The 19,252-nt window shown below is 41.4% G+C and overlaps 1 protein-coding gene across 1 annotated transcript in view; it reads left to right on the forward strand.

The window, feature by feature from the left end:
- The window catches only part of NBAS (neuroblastoma amplified sequence), a 578,163-nt gene that overhangs the window by 84,232 nt on the left and 474,679 nt on the right, over nt 1-19,252 (forward strand). Inside the window, exons 13-14 of the mRNA XM_018558184.1 lie at nt 3,942-4,005; nt 7,603-7,796. Of these exons, the coding sequence (XP_018413686.1) occupies nt 3,942-4,005; nt 7,603-7,796 (258 nt within the window). The remainder of the gene's footprint in view (nt 1-3,941; nt 4,006-7,602; nt 7,797-19,252) is intronic.

Here is a 19,252-nt window from a genome sequence, read left to right on the forward strand (position 1 = left end):
ACATATATATATATATAATGTGTCCATGTTTTTTTTCGAATGGGGTGTTTATCTAGCTTACATAGGTGTGTTGAGAAGTGTCCACAAACCTTTGCCCCTAGTGTGTGTGTATCACCCTACATTGGGGGTAGGCAACCTTAGCACTCCAGCAGTGATGAAACTACAAATCCCACCTTGCCTCTGGGGTCATTTCTGTAGCTGCAATACCTCTTGAAAATTGTAGTTCCACAACAGCTCAAGTGCCGAGGTTGCCTTCCCCTGCTTCAAATGAAAAATAGCTTTATATGCATTACTAAAGTACCCAATTATATCACTAACTTGCTTGATAAATCCCCCTCCGTGTGCTTTCCTGATTTTTATTTGTGTTCCCTCCTATGACGATAGACCCACTGATGGATTAATTATCTTATTGCTAATTTAGCCCTAGTTTGAGTCCAGACCCTAAATTAGAACTGAAGCCAAAACTAGGGAAGGTTATTACACCTCTCAGCATTTTTGCTATCGGTGTCTCATTGGGGAGATTTCCCTTCACTTCCTGTCCGATAGCCACAACAGAAAGTGAGGGAAATGCCTAGTGGGCAGCAGGGTCACCAGAACTAATGTCTCCATTAGAAGATTTCCCATCTTTTTTTTAGTGTTTTGATGACAACCCAAAATGTGGGATTTACTTTTGTTTTTAAGTGATATCGTTCACCAGGTCAAATAGAGAGGGTAAATCTCCCTACCGGGGACACAGACGGCATTTAAAACCGGACAGGTGTTCTAGTCACTCTTCACTCTTTCCAAAACTAAAAAAAAAAAAAAAAAGTTTTGTCTTCAGTTGCACTTTAACAACCGTGGCTAGCTTCAGTCTTTCCACTATTAATAAGCCATTTAGACAATGGCCTGTTATAACTGTGATCTCTGTCAAGCTGGAATGAAACATGTCAGAATTAGAACAACACATGTGCACCGCACACGGCAGGATGCAGGTGAAGGATGCAGCTCCATGGGCAGACTTAGAAGTTATCTCAGCAGGGAACCATGATGTGTGAATGAGTTCCTGGTAAGACTCTCTACTCGTGATTGCCCAGAATCACTCTCTCTGTGACAAATGTATCTTCAAGTGCCCTGTAACGATTCTGGAATAATAGGAACAGACTGTTTCATATTTATCAAGTCAGTACTGTACAGAGCTGCGGGGGACTAATTACTGATCTCATTTATCTCTGGCTCCTCAGCCTTCTTCCTCAATCCATGGAAGCGGAAATTCATCACTGTCCAGCATTGTACGGTGAAATAACCACATTTTGTTTTCCTAATGGTAATTAGTATTTATATGGCAGGGAGCAAAATTCAGCGGTATGTAAGCCTGAGTTCTGCACTGGGTCTTGTTCCCGCCAGACAACCTTTAGCTTTTACAGAAAGAGTGTGTAGTTGTGGTGGATCAACACTAAAATATAAACATAAGTGCTTGTGAAATGATTTGTTCGTTGGGTATTTTCACTCTGGAGTTTTCCATTAATTGGTATAACTAAGGAGCTTATGTCATTAATTCAGACCTGCTCTAGATGTTGGCATAAACCAGTGTTATGGATAAATGAAGATTTGATGAGCTGAATAATGTTTCTGGGACAAAATGCTGCTCCAAGCTCCCGTTAGTGTTGGTTATGTAGCCATAGGCTTTTTTTAAAGACACCCTGTCACCAGGCCATTCATTTCAACAGCAATCACCATTAGATTATAAGTGCTGTCAATATATTCAAGGCATGTTATTTAACTGTCAAAGGCCCCTTTGTGTAGACCTCCAAAAGCCCTGAGATTTCTGCTGGCCGACATCATATTGGATGTAATGTCAGCAGCCCCAACAGACTTGGAGCCATCACTCAAGTGGCACTCTATAGCCTTGGTTCTCATCTAGTGGGTTGTGACCCAAAAGTGGGTCACAACCCCGTGCTCAGTGGGTCCCTGCATGTCTTCCACATTTCTAGGTGAAAGGCTTCTCTGCCTCCCCCTAGTGCAGCACTGTTAGTTCTTGTGCCAATCAGCCATTCAAAATATGCTGCCCGGAGCCGAGTGTCAGCTTTAGGTGGGAAGGGATATGGCCGGGAGGGAGCTCCATCCATATGTGCATTGCTTACAGCTCTCTCACCTCTCCCTAATGACCACATTCTGGCTCCGGCACCTCTACATGGCACTCAAGGAAGCTGTACAAGCAATGCACATATGGATGGAGATCGGTCACAGCACAGCAGCCCACACTGGACCCAGGCTGAGGATCCACTTCAGTTCTCGTAAGGAAGGGAGACTGGGTGGACCTTAAAAAAAATACTAACATTTTTGGAATGTGTATGCGTGTGAGAATGTCTGTGGTTGTGTGTGTCTGTCAGTGTTTTTTTGGGACCGTTCACATTAGTACAGTGCATTAATCACACAGTCCCGTGCAATTAATGCACTGTACCACACAATCGCACCTACCACTTGTTCTAATGCAGGAGGTGTGTTGCATTGCCATTGCACCCCAAACCCACCTCCCAACCTCAGTTCATATGCCCGCACTGGAATTTGTGGTACCCTAATGCCGTGCGTTCCATTACAGTGCGACTTTGGTCACGACACTTAATGACCAATGGCAAATGTGGGTCCTGAGGTTACACAGGTTGAGAACCACTGCTCTATAGTATTCCTCTTCTTCACTTCTTCCCCGGCTGCTACATAATAGTTTATGTAGGAAGGTGTGAGGGGTGGAGGCGTTTAAAAAGACAGTAATTAGACACTCCTAGGGTGTCCCTAGCTTTTCGTGGGGGGGTGCTGGTGGTAGTACATGCTTTGGCCTTTGCCGGCGTCCCACCCAGTGATGTCACTGGTTGCCAGGAGCTGGACGTTGGCCAGAGCTTCCCAGGTTGCTGAGAGCTGGGCAGGGTGTGTGGCTCTTGCACATCTCCCCACACGGCTCTTAGCAACCTGGGATGCTCTTGCCAGAAAGGGTTGCCTCAGGCTGTCTCATTATAGGCCCAACTCCTACAAGAGGCGAGAACTCTTGACGTGCAAGGAGGGAAGGGGCTGTGCTAGGGAATTGACAAGTCAAATGTGCTGTCAAATTCAGAGGCACTTTGCAAGTTAATAAAAGTTCTAATTTTCGCTCATCGCTACTGCAAGCACATCTAGATCCGGGCTCTCCTCATTGCTGTCCCATATGACAAACATACTACCAAAAATGATGCCCAATTTCTAAACATGTTATCAATGGGCCATGGAGGGTGGCTACATTTGTTCCCCATGGTCCCTTTGTGTTGTAAAGTAGCCACTGCTCCAAGCTCACTCCCGTGATGGACTACAATCTCATGTTTAGTTTACTAATTTGTATTGAGATTGTAATCCATCACAAGAGTGAGCTCGGAGTGGTGACTACTTTACAACACACACACAGGGACCATGGGGAACAAAAGTAGCCCCCCTCCAGAAGGAAGGACAGTGTCAGCACCAATTCAGAGATGATTTGGGGATCTACAGCCGAGTGATACACAAATAAGATACATTTTAGTTAATAGTTAAGGAACTTGAATGCATTTTTAAGATTTAACTCCTGAGGTTTGTGTCACTTTAAGCAAATTTTTACCAACACAGTCCACATGGTGACATTTGAGGTACATTTTGATCTGGTAATTTGCGGCTTAAATCATTTTTGGCGCATCCCTACTGAGCAATCAGCGGTTGTCTAGAAAAAAATGCAAATGTTCTGGTCTATTACCAGGCCTCATCTGTAACATGTGCTTTCCTCCAGCTGAAATAGTTAATAACAAGCCATTAATGAGAATCCACTTCAGCCTTGATCAGATACATCGCAGACCCAGTCTGCCTCATTGAAATGATACGCCATGGCACAAATGTTCAGCGCTGTTACATTTTCATTATCTGCCTTCCTTCATTTGGCTCTCTTCGCCTCTCTCTTTTTCTTTTAGCCCAGCTATGATGAGATCAACCCTGATTGGAGGAGCTCTGTGGAGAAACGGAAAAAGATGAAAGGTAAATTAGAATTTAAGTACTTTGGCTTTCACTAGAATGAAGTTCTCCAAGCTGTATTGACCCGAGAGAAAATTGGATTCTTTGAAGGATGTGATGATTTTATGATTTTGTTGTATATAGGCTTCTTCCATGCCAAACATGGATTCACAAGTCCCGCTTCCACCTTTTTTTCCCCTGTTTTTTTATCCTTCCCTTGTTCTGTTTTTGTTAACAAACCCTGTTATTTGTGGGGTTTATTTATTGCTTCATCAATGTGCTTTCAGCATTTATTGTTGTTTTGGGGCTGAGGCTCACTTTGGGGGCTCATGAGTTTTTAAATGTTGTTTTTTTTTTTTTTACTTGAATAAAAATATATGTGTTCCCACCGTTTTCCAATCTTTATTTCTCTTTCTTCCAAGTTTACAATGGGCCTGGTGTATAAAAAGTGTCCTGTTGGGAAAATTTCTTACTGCCCTCAGCAACCAATTAGCTTCCAACTGTCATTTCTGCAGCACTGGTTAAATAATAAAATAAGTACCTGATTCCTACTGGCAGTAGAAATTTTATTTCCTTTCTTTTTTGTATATTCCTTCTTTTCTTTCTTTTCCATAATGTGTAGCAGCCTCTGTCTGTTTCCATTTAAGCTGCTGAGATAGAGGTCTTGGATGTGCTAGATACATCTTCCGATCCTGACATTGTTGTTCTGGGACAACTCATTACAATCAATCTTCTTTATGGGAGTGCTGTATGTAGGCAGATAGGGGTACAAGTCTAGACTTTTTTCTACCTGAAGCTAGGGGGGTCGAGCACTGCGGGGCGCTGACCAGAGCATCCCAGGTTACTAAGAGCTTTTCCCAACCTGGGACATTCTGTCAGAAAAGGGGGTGACAGGCACATTGCCGGCCCCCTCCCACACGACCTAAAGAGATGCTGCCTGTAGGCAGAGATGTGGGAGGAGATGGGTTGATGTGGTTACCAATGTCATAACTAGGGATGCACCAATATATCGGCCGCCGAAACTTATCTGCCGAAAATGGCACTTTTGGCTAAATGCCGAAAGTGCAATTTTCCTGTCGATACATCGGCGCATCCGTGATTTCTTTCCTCCCCGCTGGACGCTGCTCTGTGTCCCAGCGGGGAGAAGAGAAAGCGACACCCGGCCGAGCGCTGCGGGACAAGAGCGCTGTGAGCGGCCGGTGTCTCTCCTCCCACACCGCTCGGCCGCCTATCACAGAGCGGCAGAGCGGTGTGGGAGCAGAGACAGCGCTGTCAAAGGAGGCTGGGCTCTCCTCTCGCACCGCTCAGTCAGCCTCCTGTGACAGCGTGTCAGAGAGGAGAGCGGTACAAACACTCAATGATCAGTGATCGCTGAGTGTTTGTAGACAATTGAGGATATTGTATGGTTAATATATCCTCAACTATGAATGAATGGCAAGTGATCTATATCCACTCCTGTTCATTCATAATTGTGGTTATAGTAAACATACCATATCCTCAAGTTATCAATGAACAGAAACACTCTGTATAGAGGATTCCTGTTCATTGATAACAGGGGATACAGAAAAAGAGATTGAGGACTCTGTGTAAAAGTAAAAAATGAATAAATAAAAATAAATATAATTTTTTTTAAAAACTTATATAAAATAAATAATATATTAAATTTTTTTTAAATAAAAACATTTTCATGGGGGATGAGTGTAATTCAAATTAAATATTATTTTTTTCCCTCTTCAATTAAGATTTGTCTCCATGTAGCTATAGGAAGACTCTGCCACAGTTTTCCTCAGATCTAGAGCTGTTGCCTTTGCGCTTGCTCTGTCTCTGAAGACTCCCTTCTATGAGTACTGTAGGTAATATGAACCGGGAACCAAGAGCTATATACCAAGAGATATTTCCCCGAAGCCCCTAAAAGTAAAGTAAAAAAAAAAAATAGCTAATAAAAAAAAATGAATAAATATAAAGAAATGTTTATAAAAAAATAAATAAAATATTTAAAACATTTTCGGTTTCGGCCTGATAATTTTTTCTATTTCGGTTTCGTTTCAGTTTTTAAATTTTTATATTGGTGCACCCCTAGTCATAACCTTATTGAAATTTTTTACAGGAAAAACTGGGGCATATTTGGGAGAAGCTAAGTGTATGACATACACATAAGTCTCTGTAATGCACTTTAGTATACTTTAGGGCCTGTGCAGACCTGAGCGATCTGGGACGCGTGTCCTGGGATTGCGCAGCCGTGCATAATTGCAGACAGTGATTGCCGCCATGGTGCCATTAGAAAATAATAGCACCGCCAGCGTGTTCGTCGGTGGTGAGCGACTCCGTGACCACAGGGTATCCTTTGCGATTGCCACGTGGGCACGGATCGCCCAGGTGTGAAGCTGGCCTAAACCAAGTAATCGCTGCCAAAGCAGATAACAAACTGTTAAAAGAAGGACGTCTGGTATTTATTTGACTAAACCCGGCCCATTAAATGTATTTCCAACCAGCAAGTTGTAAAAGCAGAATGTACTGGGATCCATGATGTCTATCCATGTGTTCTCAGTCCTGATAATCAAATCTGTAGTTCACTACATTGTACATCAGTGGAGAATGCAGACAGACTGAATGTAAACAAAGGGCTGTTTACACAGGTCTAAGCTAGTCATGACTGCTCTCAAAATATAGGGAGTCCACTATCTAAAGACATCTGTTTTGTCCAGAACTATCCATAAGAATCTTCCCCATCATTGTCCAAATGTACTGTACTTCAAAATGACAGTTCAAATCTGACTTTATTGTTAACACAACAATTTATCCTCTCAGACTTTGTTTACAAGAGTTTTATTGGGAAAACAAATAGAAACAAATGTATAAAAACTGTAGTAGCTTAAATATAGCAAAGACAGCAAAGGACATAAGTAAATCCAGAAGCATTTCAACACATTAGATAACAGTCCGAAATTTACCTGGCTCAGGGTGGTGTATCAACAGCAAGCAGTTTTGGTTGCCGGGGCGGGTAACACCCGGATGTGGGTAGCGGTAAATACTAAAGGTAGAATTATCTTACTCTTTGAATGATAGAGTATAATGCTGTTGATCTAATACTTTCCACAGTCCAATTAAAATTATAAATAAGAATGTTAGAAACACAAAACTGCCCTTATGAACCAAATCTGCTTTGTGCAACAGTAATTTTTTTGGCAACAAGCAGTTGCTATTAAAACTGACATTTAAATAACTAAATACAAAATGATATTGTCTGATCCTTTCATAGTGCTCATCCCTTATGATTTGTGCTTTTGTGATAATATTAGGTAGGAACAGGAGGCTTTTAAAGAAGACAGCACTGTGCTTTCAAGTTAATCTCCCATGGTCCTTTGTCTGTACTCCTTTGTGTAGATTAAGTGCGGCATTAGTAAACAGTGAAATCCCTCTAACTGCGCCGAATGCATTGAGATTTGTCGTTAATTGGCTGCAGAAGGAGTCGTACAAGCCAGTGCGCAGACACCCATAGCTTATTGTACGTCCCCCTGATGTCTGTGTTTTTGATGTGGCATCTATTTGTTATCCTGTTACTGAGTTTATATGGTGGTTACTATGTCTTTTCATGCATTGATGTCTCATGTCTTTGAACAGATAAAGAATCCTATTATGCGTTGATGGACATAAATTGGTGGGCGGACAGCGCTGTGATTTTGGCTCGTTGCTCCGGTTCTCTGACTGTGTCCTCTGTGAGAACTTTAAAAAATTTGCTGGGGAAGTCCTGCGAATGGTTTGAACCCTCTCCACAGTTGACCGCCGCTCACGATGGAGGCTTTCTTGCCCTGGAGGTAACACATTAACAACATCGCAATACATTCTTTAAAGGTTGTTTTTCTCAAGGAATAGAATGCTAGGGCATACTGAAGTTCTAGAATGACTCGAAATAGGGTGTTTTATCTGAGTCTGTCAGAGTCCAAATTAGAATATATTTCCAGACACTACACACATGTTCCCCAGACCTCCCTGTTCTCGTCTAGATCAGTTGCCAGAAATGTATGTTTCCTATAGTAAGGAACTACTTTTATTACCACCAGACTTGTCAAATTTTTGCTAGCTTAGCTACTTGGTTCTCCGTTCCTATTGACATAGACACCCCCCCATATCTTCCAAGAGCCCTTTGATATTGTGTAGGTGCAGGGGATAAGCAGAGTCCTGTAGTCCGGCAGGCAGAGCCAACAATGCTTGTTGGAATTTCAGTGCAGCAAAGACACTGTGTTTCTCATATAATAACTGCACCACACTGGGTCTTCACCAAATGCAAAACTTATATTCCATGATAACAGCCACAGAGTCAAGACCCTGGCATAGATGATTAAGCCTGATGGGTGACCGAGTAGAGGTGGGTAGTCTATGCCGGGGTCTTTTCAGTGTGTCTGTTATAATGGAAAAAATGTTTTACATTTGGTGAAGACCTGTGAAATGTGGTTATTGTACGGTATACTAAGAGAGAGGACGTGCTCAGTACCGGCACCTGGTACATTTGCCAGATGGGGAGTCAGCTTGAGAATGGGAGTGGTGATTTGTTTGCCATATGATACACAAGGCATTGTGTTGTCAGCCCAAACAGATAAGTGTGTATATGCAGTTATGCGTGTATTGCGGAGATATACTGGATATTTTTTTTTATTTTACCCTGACATGCATTTTAAAGTGAACCCAGACTTAAAAGATTGCCTTTCTTGAAGAAAATGTTATTTCGGGTTATCTATAGTGTTAGCCACATGTCTGGAGACGGCATTTGGTCATGTGGTCTCTACTAAAAGGGAACATAGATCACGTGAAAAAATGATTGAAGAAAAGATAAACATTTCTGCCTTTCTATCAGGCCCCTTTCAGACAGGCGTTCGATCAGGTACACCTTTTAGTTTTTCAGCTGGACTTGCTCAGAAGCTCAATGTAACTATGGGCAGCCGAAACTAAATGGATGTGCGTTCATTTACATCCAATCACCCCTGACTCCAGATTTGTTTTTTTTGTCGGGCCTGATCATGATGGATCAGGGATAATCTGATGTAAATGGACACATGTCCACTTAGATCTTCTTTCCCATAGACCTAACATGGGTCCAATAAGTTACGTTTTTTTTTTTCCACAAGGGTGACAGCTGTTCCATTCTAGCAAAACAAAAACGTTTTGCTGCTGATACTGCTACGATTAGCAGGGGTCCATGCACGGATTCCCTGGTGATCGAAACTCACACTTCCCGTGTGAAAGTAGGCTAAACATTGTGTGAAATTCGCACCTTGGGTGCCCCCGCCAGCACCCTTCAGCCCGGCATCCCTCAATCAGTGGATTAAAAGAACAGGTTGCCTTACCTCTGATGAACCTTTGGAACTCCCCAGTCTTCTTTTCTATGCAGATGATGAATGTTCTAGTAGGGGAATGATGCATACGAGTCACAAATATATATTTGAGCATGTTGAGAAATTTATTTGTGTGACTATAATTTCGGGTTAATGGCTGGTGCTCCTTACTGCACTACTACATGACTTGCTGTTAGAGATACAGTACTTGAAACTGTTGCTTCGCTTGCTTTCCTGGGCCATATATATGAACACATACCAGGTACAGAGCAGCCTTGAATTTTCTGGCTTAGAATCAGAGATCTAAATATAAGAAACCAATATATTGTTAAATGTTAAAATTAGGGTATTTAGGTTACGAGCACCAGTATTTTGCTTTCAGGAATTAACCGATACTGAGTACAGATACCGGTGCTTCCACTGGCATGAAACCGGTTTCCCGAGCAATCAGGAATCATGTAATGTCATGCTGCCCGGCTTCCTGGTTGCCTAGGATGCCGGCTCCATGCTAAATGGCTGGAAAGCCGACTTCCCAGCCAATCAACAAGGAGCTGGCCGCACAGCCGGCTCAATGCTGATTGGCTAGGAAGCCGGCTTTCCAGCTGATCAGCATGAAGCCGGCTTCCCGGGCCAATCAGGAAGCTTGGAAGTGGGTACTGGTTTCTATGGAAAATTGAGAAGCTCAAGCTCCAGATGCTGCCCTTTTTTGTCGTCTGTGAATCGGGCATTTACAGAAATGACATAGCCACCCTATGAGTCTGAGGTGGCAGGTAGGAGGGTTGACATATTTGATTATATTTTAGTGGACCTTCCTTTAATGTCTCTTTTCTAACTATATCAATATCTCTTAATAAATCAGTAATACAATCACAACACATTGTTAAATAGAATGAAATTAGCATATGAAAGATAATTAACATTATATACATTGAATGTATAAATCTCTTAGGACATTTAATATGACCAGTTAGCCTCCTGTACATTATAGCCTAGTCATGTTTGGTCTTGTATTGTTGGGTATTCTCCTATACATTCATGAAGAATAGACTTTAGGAGCAGTTTGAGTTAGATTTGTTCCTGCTCTGCCTAAAATATTTATAACGACTATTAGAAGGCTTGATTAAGAGATATCCTGCTAATGTATTTTATGGTATCCAATTAGCCATTTGCAAAAACACCAGACCATGGAATGTTTTAATGATTATTATATGATAGGCCTTCATTAAATGTTCCAGGCTTAATCTTGATAATGACAGAGCATTAGCCCCAATGACAAGGCTCTGCAGATGCATTCCATTTCCTAATCTACTTTGTGTCTATAGCTGTGTTCTTGTAGTGATGGGGGAGGGGTTGTTATGTGAGATGTGTCCATCACACACACACAAAATTTAAATTTAAGTGTCTCTCACTGACTTGGGAATTTCAGAGCAATGTGGGGGTGGCACTGTTTCAGTAGGACTTTCTATTGTCTTTACTCAGTTGGAGGTCCATTGGACCTCATTTTCATCACAGAAAGTGTTCCCAAATATCTAAATAAAGGTAATACTGGTGTGATACACTACTGTCTGGATGAAACAGCAAAGTACTAAAAAGGTAGACTGTTCTTCCCAATGCAAATTAAGCCTTACTTTTCAGTTTTGACTAAAGCTTGTGTACTTTTTTAAAATTGCAACTTGAGTATTTTGCGCCTAGGTGTGCAAGACAATGAAGGAAACTTGTCAAAACTGGAGCAGGTGTGCATGGCAACCAATCAGCTTCTCTCTTCAGTTTGTTCAGTTAAGATTTGAAAATGATAAGCTGATTGGTTGCCATGCATAGCTGCTCCAGATTTGGTCTGCACCAGTTTTGATAAATTCCCCTCAATGTGTTTCATTGTTCTGGGCAGAGAAAATAAAACACTTGTATTTACCTGATTGTATTTGGTTCTGTAATAGCCCTCAGTGCTGTTGATGTGCAATCTCCATGCCGTTTGGTTAGGTGGAGGAAGAAGCAGTCTTCGTGATGTTCACGAAAACTGGCTGTTTTCGTGAACATCATGTTAAATTTCCATGACCTATCTTCCTTCTTCCTAACATTGCCATAAGGCACATCTGTATGGGTTGAAATTTGGAGGTTGGGTTTAAATTAAAAGTTGTTAAAGTATACTTCCAAATTATATATATATACACTGAGTGGCAAGATTATTATGACCACCCCATCAGTACTTTGTTGGGCCACGAAATGACTCCACAAGATGACTTTATTGGGCTGCCTCGTGACTCCACAAGATGTTGAAAGGTGATGCGAGGAATCTGACACTGCAATGTTGCCCTTCTGTTGTCTTGTACCAGTCTTGCCACTCTCCGTTCTGCCCTAACATTGACTAGTCGCTGACGGCCACAATTCGCACGTTCAGACCCAGATTTTCGGCTGACAGTCAAGTCTTTAAACACTTTAACAACAGCTGCTCTTGAACATTTAACTAATTCTGCTGTTTTGCTGATACTCGCTCCATGGCTCCGAGCGCCAACAATGATCCCACGTTCAAAGGCTGTTAAATCGCGTTGTTTACCCGTATCTTAAGAAATGAGGAGTAAGTGATGGGTAATCCAAATTTGAATTGTCACTGGAGCAAGAGATGGGGGTAAATCATCTAATAGGGACAACTTTCTAAGATGGGAATTCCCCTCACTGGTGAGATTTTCTTTCTTTTCTTGTTGCATCTCCAGGACAGGCCCCCCTAAGAGGCCGATGTATAAAGCTTTATGATGGGTAAATTTCGTTTGCATGGCATTACCACCACCAGATGGACTCGAGGACCATAGGAAGTTTAAATGTTAGCCCCTTAAAGCGTGTTTCCACTTTTGCACCAAAATTGGAATAATACCTTTTTTATATTTGCTACATGTTTCTTATTCACATAACATAATTATTTTTTTTAATTGCTGCTTGCACAATACATACTCTATTCTGAAATGAAAGCTGTTCAATGTACTGAATTTTGCTCTGGAACACAGGGGGGCTGGGCAGGTTAATGTGAACATAATTAACCTTGTCTGTACTGCTGGCAGATCAAAAATACAAACATAAAAGAATATTGGATTCTAGGTCCAATACATCATATCTCTAACATTGTCTGTAACTGGCCATTAGCCGAAGAAAAACCCCTTTTTAGTAAAAAAAAAAAAAAGAAAAAATAACATTTTACTTTTACTAAATACACAAAAAAACCTTTCGATGTTAATAAAAACAAACTGCATTGCTTTCTTTCTTTTGATTTGTAATATATAGTTTGCTCCATTAGCACAGGTGCACTTTCCATTGCAATTATATCAAATTTTCTTTTAATAAATTCCATGCAAAAGTAAATTTTTAGCTTTAAGCATAATTGGCTTTTAATGGGAACCTCGGGTAATACTTATTCCCTTCTCATTCTTTGTATGTGCCCGCGGTGAATGGAAAGGAATTTGCTGAAATAGGCTTTTCTTGGTCATAGAGTGAGCTAAGCACTGGAGTTAATGCATATTATAATAAATGTAAGCGGTGATGTACAAGCGAAGAGGATTAAATAGAAGAATGGCGAATGGAGCCGTCTTGAGCAGATCCCGCAGTGAAATGGCAAATAATACCTGTAACTTTCTCTGTGTGCGCCACTCCAGCCCCAAAGCGCTGCTTAAAAAAATTGAAAGTAAATTGTTTTAGCAGTCAGTCAACTTAATAGCCTAATAACATTGCAGACTTTACAGTCTCCCGTACCAGACTTAAGCGTATTGGAGCGATTGTGCGTATATTTGGAAGTATCTCTAATCCTCTTTTGGATTTTAATAACTGATTGTAGCCAAATGAAAATCATGGCATTGTGAGTCTCTTAGAGTTTGTATTGTTTCGCCAGGTGTTTAGTGCATTCAACTAATACAATTGAAAGATAAAGGTATCAGTTCCTTCAGGACGTTTTCATGTTATGCTTGTAGATATTCCATTTTTTATTTGCATTTCCTCTGCACGTTGTTGGATGGGCAGAAGGAGCTCTGGCATGTTAGGATTAAAGGCTGCATTGTTGTTCAGAGTCCTGCTTTCTAAGAACTTGGACAGCTGCTAGAGAGCAGAGGGAGGCATCACAGCCTGCCTTGCAGCACTGGGAGTCCCCGGTTCAAATCCCAGTCAGGACACTATCTGCAAGGAGTTTGCATGTTCTCTTGTATGGGTTTCCTCCGGGTACTCTGATTTCCTCACACACTCCAAAGACATGCTGGTAGGTTAATTGCTCCTGTCTAAACTGGCCCTGAATGCATGTGAGATGGAGACCTTAGATTGTAAGCTCCTTAAGGGCAGGGACTGATGTGAATGTGCATTATGTAAGTCCAATAGGTACCGGTAAAACCCTTAAGGATGGGTTCTGAAGTGACTTCAGGTGGTACTGCTCAGGTGCATGAAGAAACAGAATGTCACCAGCACACCGGACAAATGTAGACCTCTTTTAATGACGCATAGACATTGTCATGCGAATGGCAACAATCGGGGGCCACTGCCCATCATCAGGCTCCCTGGTGTCATATTTGTAACTGAATCACTGACTTTCTCAGGTGAGCACTAAAATGCAATTAAAGTTTTAGGCATCCCTTGCAATTTCATCTTTTTTTAATTATTACATAAGTGCCCGTTCTGTGTGCTGCGAGAAAATGCGTGAGTACATGCTTTTTCGTGCCGGTCTCCTTAGAGCAACAAAAAACGTTTCACTGCTGTTCCAGCTATTGTTAATGGCAGCCCAAAACATCATGCTGCATCACATGCTCGAAATAGCACCAAAACGCAAGTGGCCTCAGGTGTAGGGCAGCCCACTAAAATGAATGGATTGCTCTATATGCAACACACATAAGCACATATATACACTATATTACCAAAAGTATTGGGACACCCCTCCAAATCATTGGATTCAGGTGTTCCGTGAACTTTCCTAGCTACTAAATATTCCACAGTCAACTGTTAGTGGTATTATAACAAAGTGGAAGCAACTGGGAACAACAGCAACTCAGCCACGAAGTGTTAGGTCACTTAAAATGACAGAGCGGGGTCAGCGCATGCTGAAGCACACACTGCGCAGAAGTCTCCAACTGTCTGCAGAGTCGATAGCTACAGACCTCCAAACTTCCTGTGTGCCGTAATGAAAGCTAAAGGTGATCCATTGAAATTTTAGAGTGTGTGACTTTTTTCTTTTAATTAACCACACCTTTGCCACACAGTACATGCCAAATGATCTCTGTATCACTTCTGCTAAAGTTTTATTGCTTCATGGATCACCTCTCGGGTAATTGGACAGAGGTGATGATTCTGATTGATAATTCATTATACAAAGTAGAGGAGGAGAAGTGACTGGGAATGATGTGTCACCTGTCTGTTCATTGTGGCAATGGTTTGTAAATCACAAGACTGGTTGGACAGAATTACAAATCATTTGCCAGGTAAAATACTATTGATACTATATTTGTATTTCAGCTGTGTATTAAGTAGTTTGCTTTGATTTCCGCTTTAAATCCTTTATATTATTACATTTGCTTTGAGCTGTTGATAATGAGTTCTACTTACTATGACTAGGAGATTTCTTTAACTTATTTTCCTGTTTATTAATGTATTATATTTATTCTGCTCCTTTATGTTATGCTGATATATTCTACAAATCTTTACTGAGAACACTGAATTATTTACATCAGTTCTTGCCCCAAAGGAGCTAAAATCATATATGTTCTTAGTTATGTTGGTTTGTGAGAGGAAGCTGGAGTGTCTGGAGGAATCCAACAAAGAGAGATCATACAAACCACATACAGATATTCTTCTTCTTTGAAAATTAGTTCAGATTGGAATATTAACTGCTAAGTGAAAATTTTAGCATTTTGTATTTCAGCATAAACTATTTCTGATGTTTTAGTCATTCTGACATCAATGTGATTTTGCAGTAGATGTTTAGCTTATGCTTTAGCGTTATATATGGTTAGGATGGGATTGAAGTGACACTATCAATTATTTTTAAAGAAAGCACTTCCTTACATAAATTGACGATAAATTCAGGAGTTAAACCTTAAAAAAGTATTAAAGTACCTTAACTATTACCACATCTGTATCTTATTTGTGTATCACTCGGCTGTAGATCCCAAATCATCTCTGAATTGGTGCCGACACTGTCCTTCCTTCTGGAGAGTGTATTCTTTTGTTCCCCATGGTCCCTGTGTGTGTTGTAAAGAAGTCACCGCTTCAAGCTCATTCCTGTGATGGACTACAATCTCATTACAAATGAGTAAACTAAACATGAGATTGTAGTCCATCAGGGGAGCGAGCTTAGATTGGTGACTACTTTACAACACACACAGGGACCATGGGGAACAAAAGTAGCCCCCCTCCAGAAGGAAGGACAGTGTCAGCACCAATTCAGAGATGATTTGAGGATCTACAGCCGAGTGATACACAAATAAGAGACATTTTTGTTAATAATTAAGGTCCTTGAATGCATTTTTAAGCTTTAGCTCCTGAGTTTAGTGTCACTTTAAGTTTCCGGTGGCCCAGGTCTCTAATCTTTACCCCGTTGAATCACTACAGTCTCCATTAGAATCTATAGTATTCAGCCCTTCCATCAGTTTCTGATGCCCGTTTCTCCCTGCCGCACAGTGTGGTTAGACTCCCTGGCCCCTATGCCCTACTAGTCCTGTAGGATGAAACAGAAAGTGTGGCGGGAGTCGCAGGCATCTGATATTCCATATAGTGTCAAATGCTGAAGGTTAACTTGATGTAGGTTCAGGTTGAAGGGATCTGTGCCTTTCACACGGGCAGCTTCTGTTGCAGTCTTCAGTGGATCCGTGACTAGATCCCCGGCTGAATCGGAGCCGAACCATTCAGTTTATTTCCCCATCTTGTGATGGAGAAACAAATGGAGCTTAGTAGACCTATCTTAGGTCTATGGGCCAGCGGATGTAAATGGACGTGTGTCCATTTACCCCCTTTTACCTAAAATCCGTTGTGGTCAGGTAAAAAAAAAAAAACAGAAAAAGGACACAAACCTTTTTCATGGTTTTTTTTTTCTCAAACCTGGATGGATTCATCCAGATTCCAGTCAAATCCGCCTGAAAAACTGAAAGGTCTGTGCGATTAGAACAGCCATGTAAAAGGGGCCTTAGGATTAGATTAAATAAATCATGTCTTCCATTGTCCTCATCTGTGCAGTACCGCTCCATAGTCTTGAATGAAAAAATACCAGCATGGGGCTGTGACTGCATACTTCCCAACTTTAGAAATTAAGAAAGACATCAGCATGTAAAAAGTGGGCATGATAACATTACACTGAATATTGGACGTGACCTCAAAGTCTGAACCTACTCGCTGTATGAATAATGCGCGTCCCTTGTACTCACAAAAAACATGTTAATTACAGGGCCACAAAATGAAAAATTCATAGACGCACATAAACCTCAGCATATATGACTTGATGCCTATACTGATATGCTCAAACCATTCACTCTTTTTTTGCATGCCAAAATAAATGTGTCAAAGGCTAAAATGGATTGAAGCCCAATTCCATTTGTTTTTTTTATTTTTAAGTTGCCCAGGGATTTTAGTCATACAAAATGCAGCTTTGCCTGTAATACTCCTCTCCTGCATTGAACCTGGCAGACTCCAGCACTGGTCCTCTTCCAGGATGAAGGATGCTTGGCATCATTCATCTCTTTTCCTGTGAGTGCCTTTATGAACCCCCTGGGGAGCATCACCATGGCTTCCTGTATTCACAGTACAATCATGCTGAGGATGGCGTTGAGGTTGTCATTATCAGTGCCGTTCTCTGCATCATTGGGGACCACTTGGCAAAGGAGAAGAGGTGAAGAGCACCAGGATCCAGAATGCCATTTAACAGGAGGATTGAGGGTTCTTAACGTAACACACAAATGCATCAGCATGGCGGGTGGGCTTTAATGCCCACTGTTCTGTGCTGAGGGTGCATTTACTAGCACACTCTTAGCACAGTGATTGAGCTGACAGCCAGTCACAATAATCATTTGTTTGGAAAGCCCATCTCCTACCTCCCTTCATTTAGAACCCAACAGAGGGCCAATGGGAGCTGGCACCAGGGTCTTAACAAGAAGGTATACACTGAGGGGCCAGATTATTATGACCACCCCATCAGTACTTCGTTGGGATGACTCCACGAGATGACTTCGTTGGGCCGCCTCGTGACTCCACAAGATGTTGAAAGGTGATGCGAGGAATCTGACACTGCACTGTTGCCCTTCTGTTGTCTTGTACCAGTCTTGCCACTCTCCGTTCTGCCCTAACATTGACTAGTCGCTGACGGCCACAATTCGCACGTTCAGACCCAGATTTTCGTCTGACAGTCCAGTCTTTAAACACTTTAACAACAGCTGCTCTTGAACATTTAACGAATTCTGCTGTTTTGCTGATACTCGCTCCATGGCTCCGAGCGCCAACAATCATCCCACGTTCAAAGGCTGTTAAATCGTGTTGTTTACCCGTATCTTCAGACAAAAATCACTTCTACTGTCGTGGTAAACAACCTGCTTCCCTATTTATAATGGTCTGGCCCTCTAGCAACTTCAGTGCCAAATTATAGCTAATTTGCCTACAAACGTCAGGTGGTCATAATAATCTGGCCACTCAGTGTATAGGTGGCTGTCAGTAAGAAATGGATCTGCACGTACAGAAATACGTTTTGCATATAGGACAGAGAAGTAGAGGTTGTGACAAAGAGTCATTGATTACTGACCACTGAGCTGTCAGCACTGTACACGATTATTCGCAAGACTGACTTTACACATAACTAGGAGAGAATAATTGAATTGGTAATATATATATACTGAAAGGCTCCACTGCGGATATAAAGAAATGTGTTTTGTTTTTTTTTTCCCAGACCAAAGAAACCTAGAACAAAAGTTCAGCATTAAATCTGAAGAATGGTAGACTCACTTAATTTAATTTTCTTAAAGTCAGCTTCACAGTTTGAATCCCAATAGCCTTTGCCTTATAAAAGAACCTTTGTGCAAACCAAAAACCAAAATTAGTTTTTAAAGCTGAACTTGTATTGAAAAATTTAAAATCTTCCTATGTGGTTGTCCTCTAGTAGAGTTGGCAATTCACTGCTTCATTTTCCTCGTTCAGCCTGCGGACTAAACAGCATGGATGGAGGAATCTCCACTGGCGGATTTGATAGGACTCAGTCACTGTTCAGCCCAAAAATTCCACCTGGCTTAGTCAATTTTAAAGAGGAACTTTACCCATGTCTTCAAAATAACAACAAAGGCACCTTTAGAAATGTTTAATAATGACAATCTAAAAACACATACTTCTAGATAAATGCCGGCTTTGTATTCTTTGCATACCTTATTTTTTTCCGTCTTCTCACAGTGGCCATTTTTACTGAGGGCAGTTTAATATATCTCCCTTTACTTCCTGGAACACCGGCATGTGTGACTAGGACATCTCATCTCAGAGGTGGAAAATGCCTTTCCCTGAGATCTCGTGTGATTTTTCACAGCAATGCTCTGGTGATGTAATCAACCCAGGATGCAATGCTTGGGCACACATTACATCACTAATGCCCAAGAGGACCAGGAAGTGGAAAAACAAGAATTGAAAGTAAAACAAAAATATGTTTGTGTAACTAATGAATGTAAGATGATTTCATATCAGCATGCAGAGCTGTATACTGATGTGATTTTTAGTCGAAGGGGGTAAAGTTCCGCTTTTAAATCAACTTTTGTTGAGCTGGTGGTGCTTGCAGTGCCACTCAAGGCTCAAATTGGCTGATTCCTGCTGAAATTGAGCTATTTAGTTTATAGCATTGCAGTCTTGATGCAATAATACTTTTGTGGTGTAAATCACAATGGAAAGGTTGGTTTGTCCCCTCCATGTATCTATAGCCAGTGGGAAAGGCTCAGCATCTTCTGGTGCCAGGAGGTTTTGTTTGT

This window comes from Nanorana parkeri, unplaced genomic scaffold (genome assembly GCF_000935625.1).
Source record: "Nanorana parkeri isolate BGI_ZX_2015 unplaced genomic scaffold, ASM93562v1 scaffold324, whole genome shotgun sequence".
NCBI classification, from domain to species: domain Eukaryota; kingdom Metazoa; phylum Chordata; class Amphibia; order Anura; family Dicroglossidae; genus Nanorana; species Nanorana parkeri.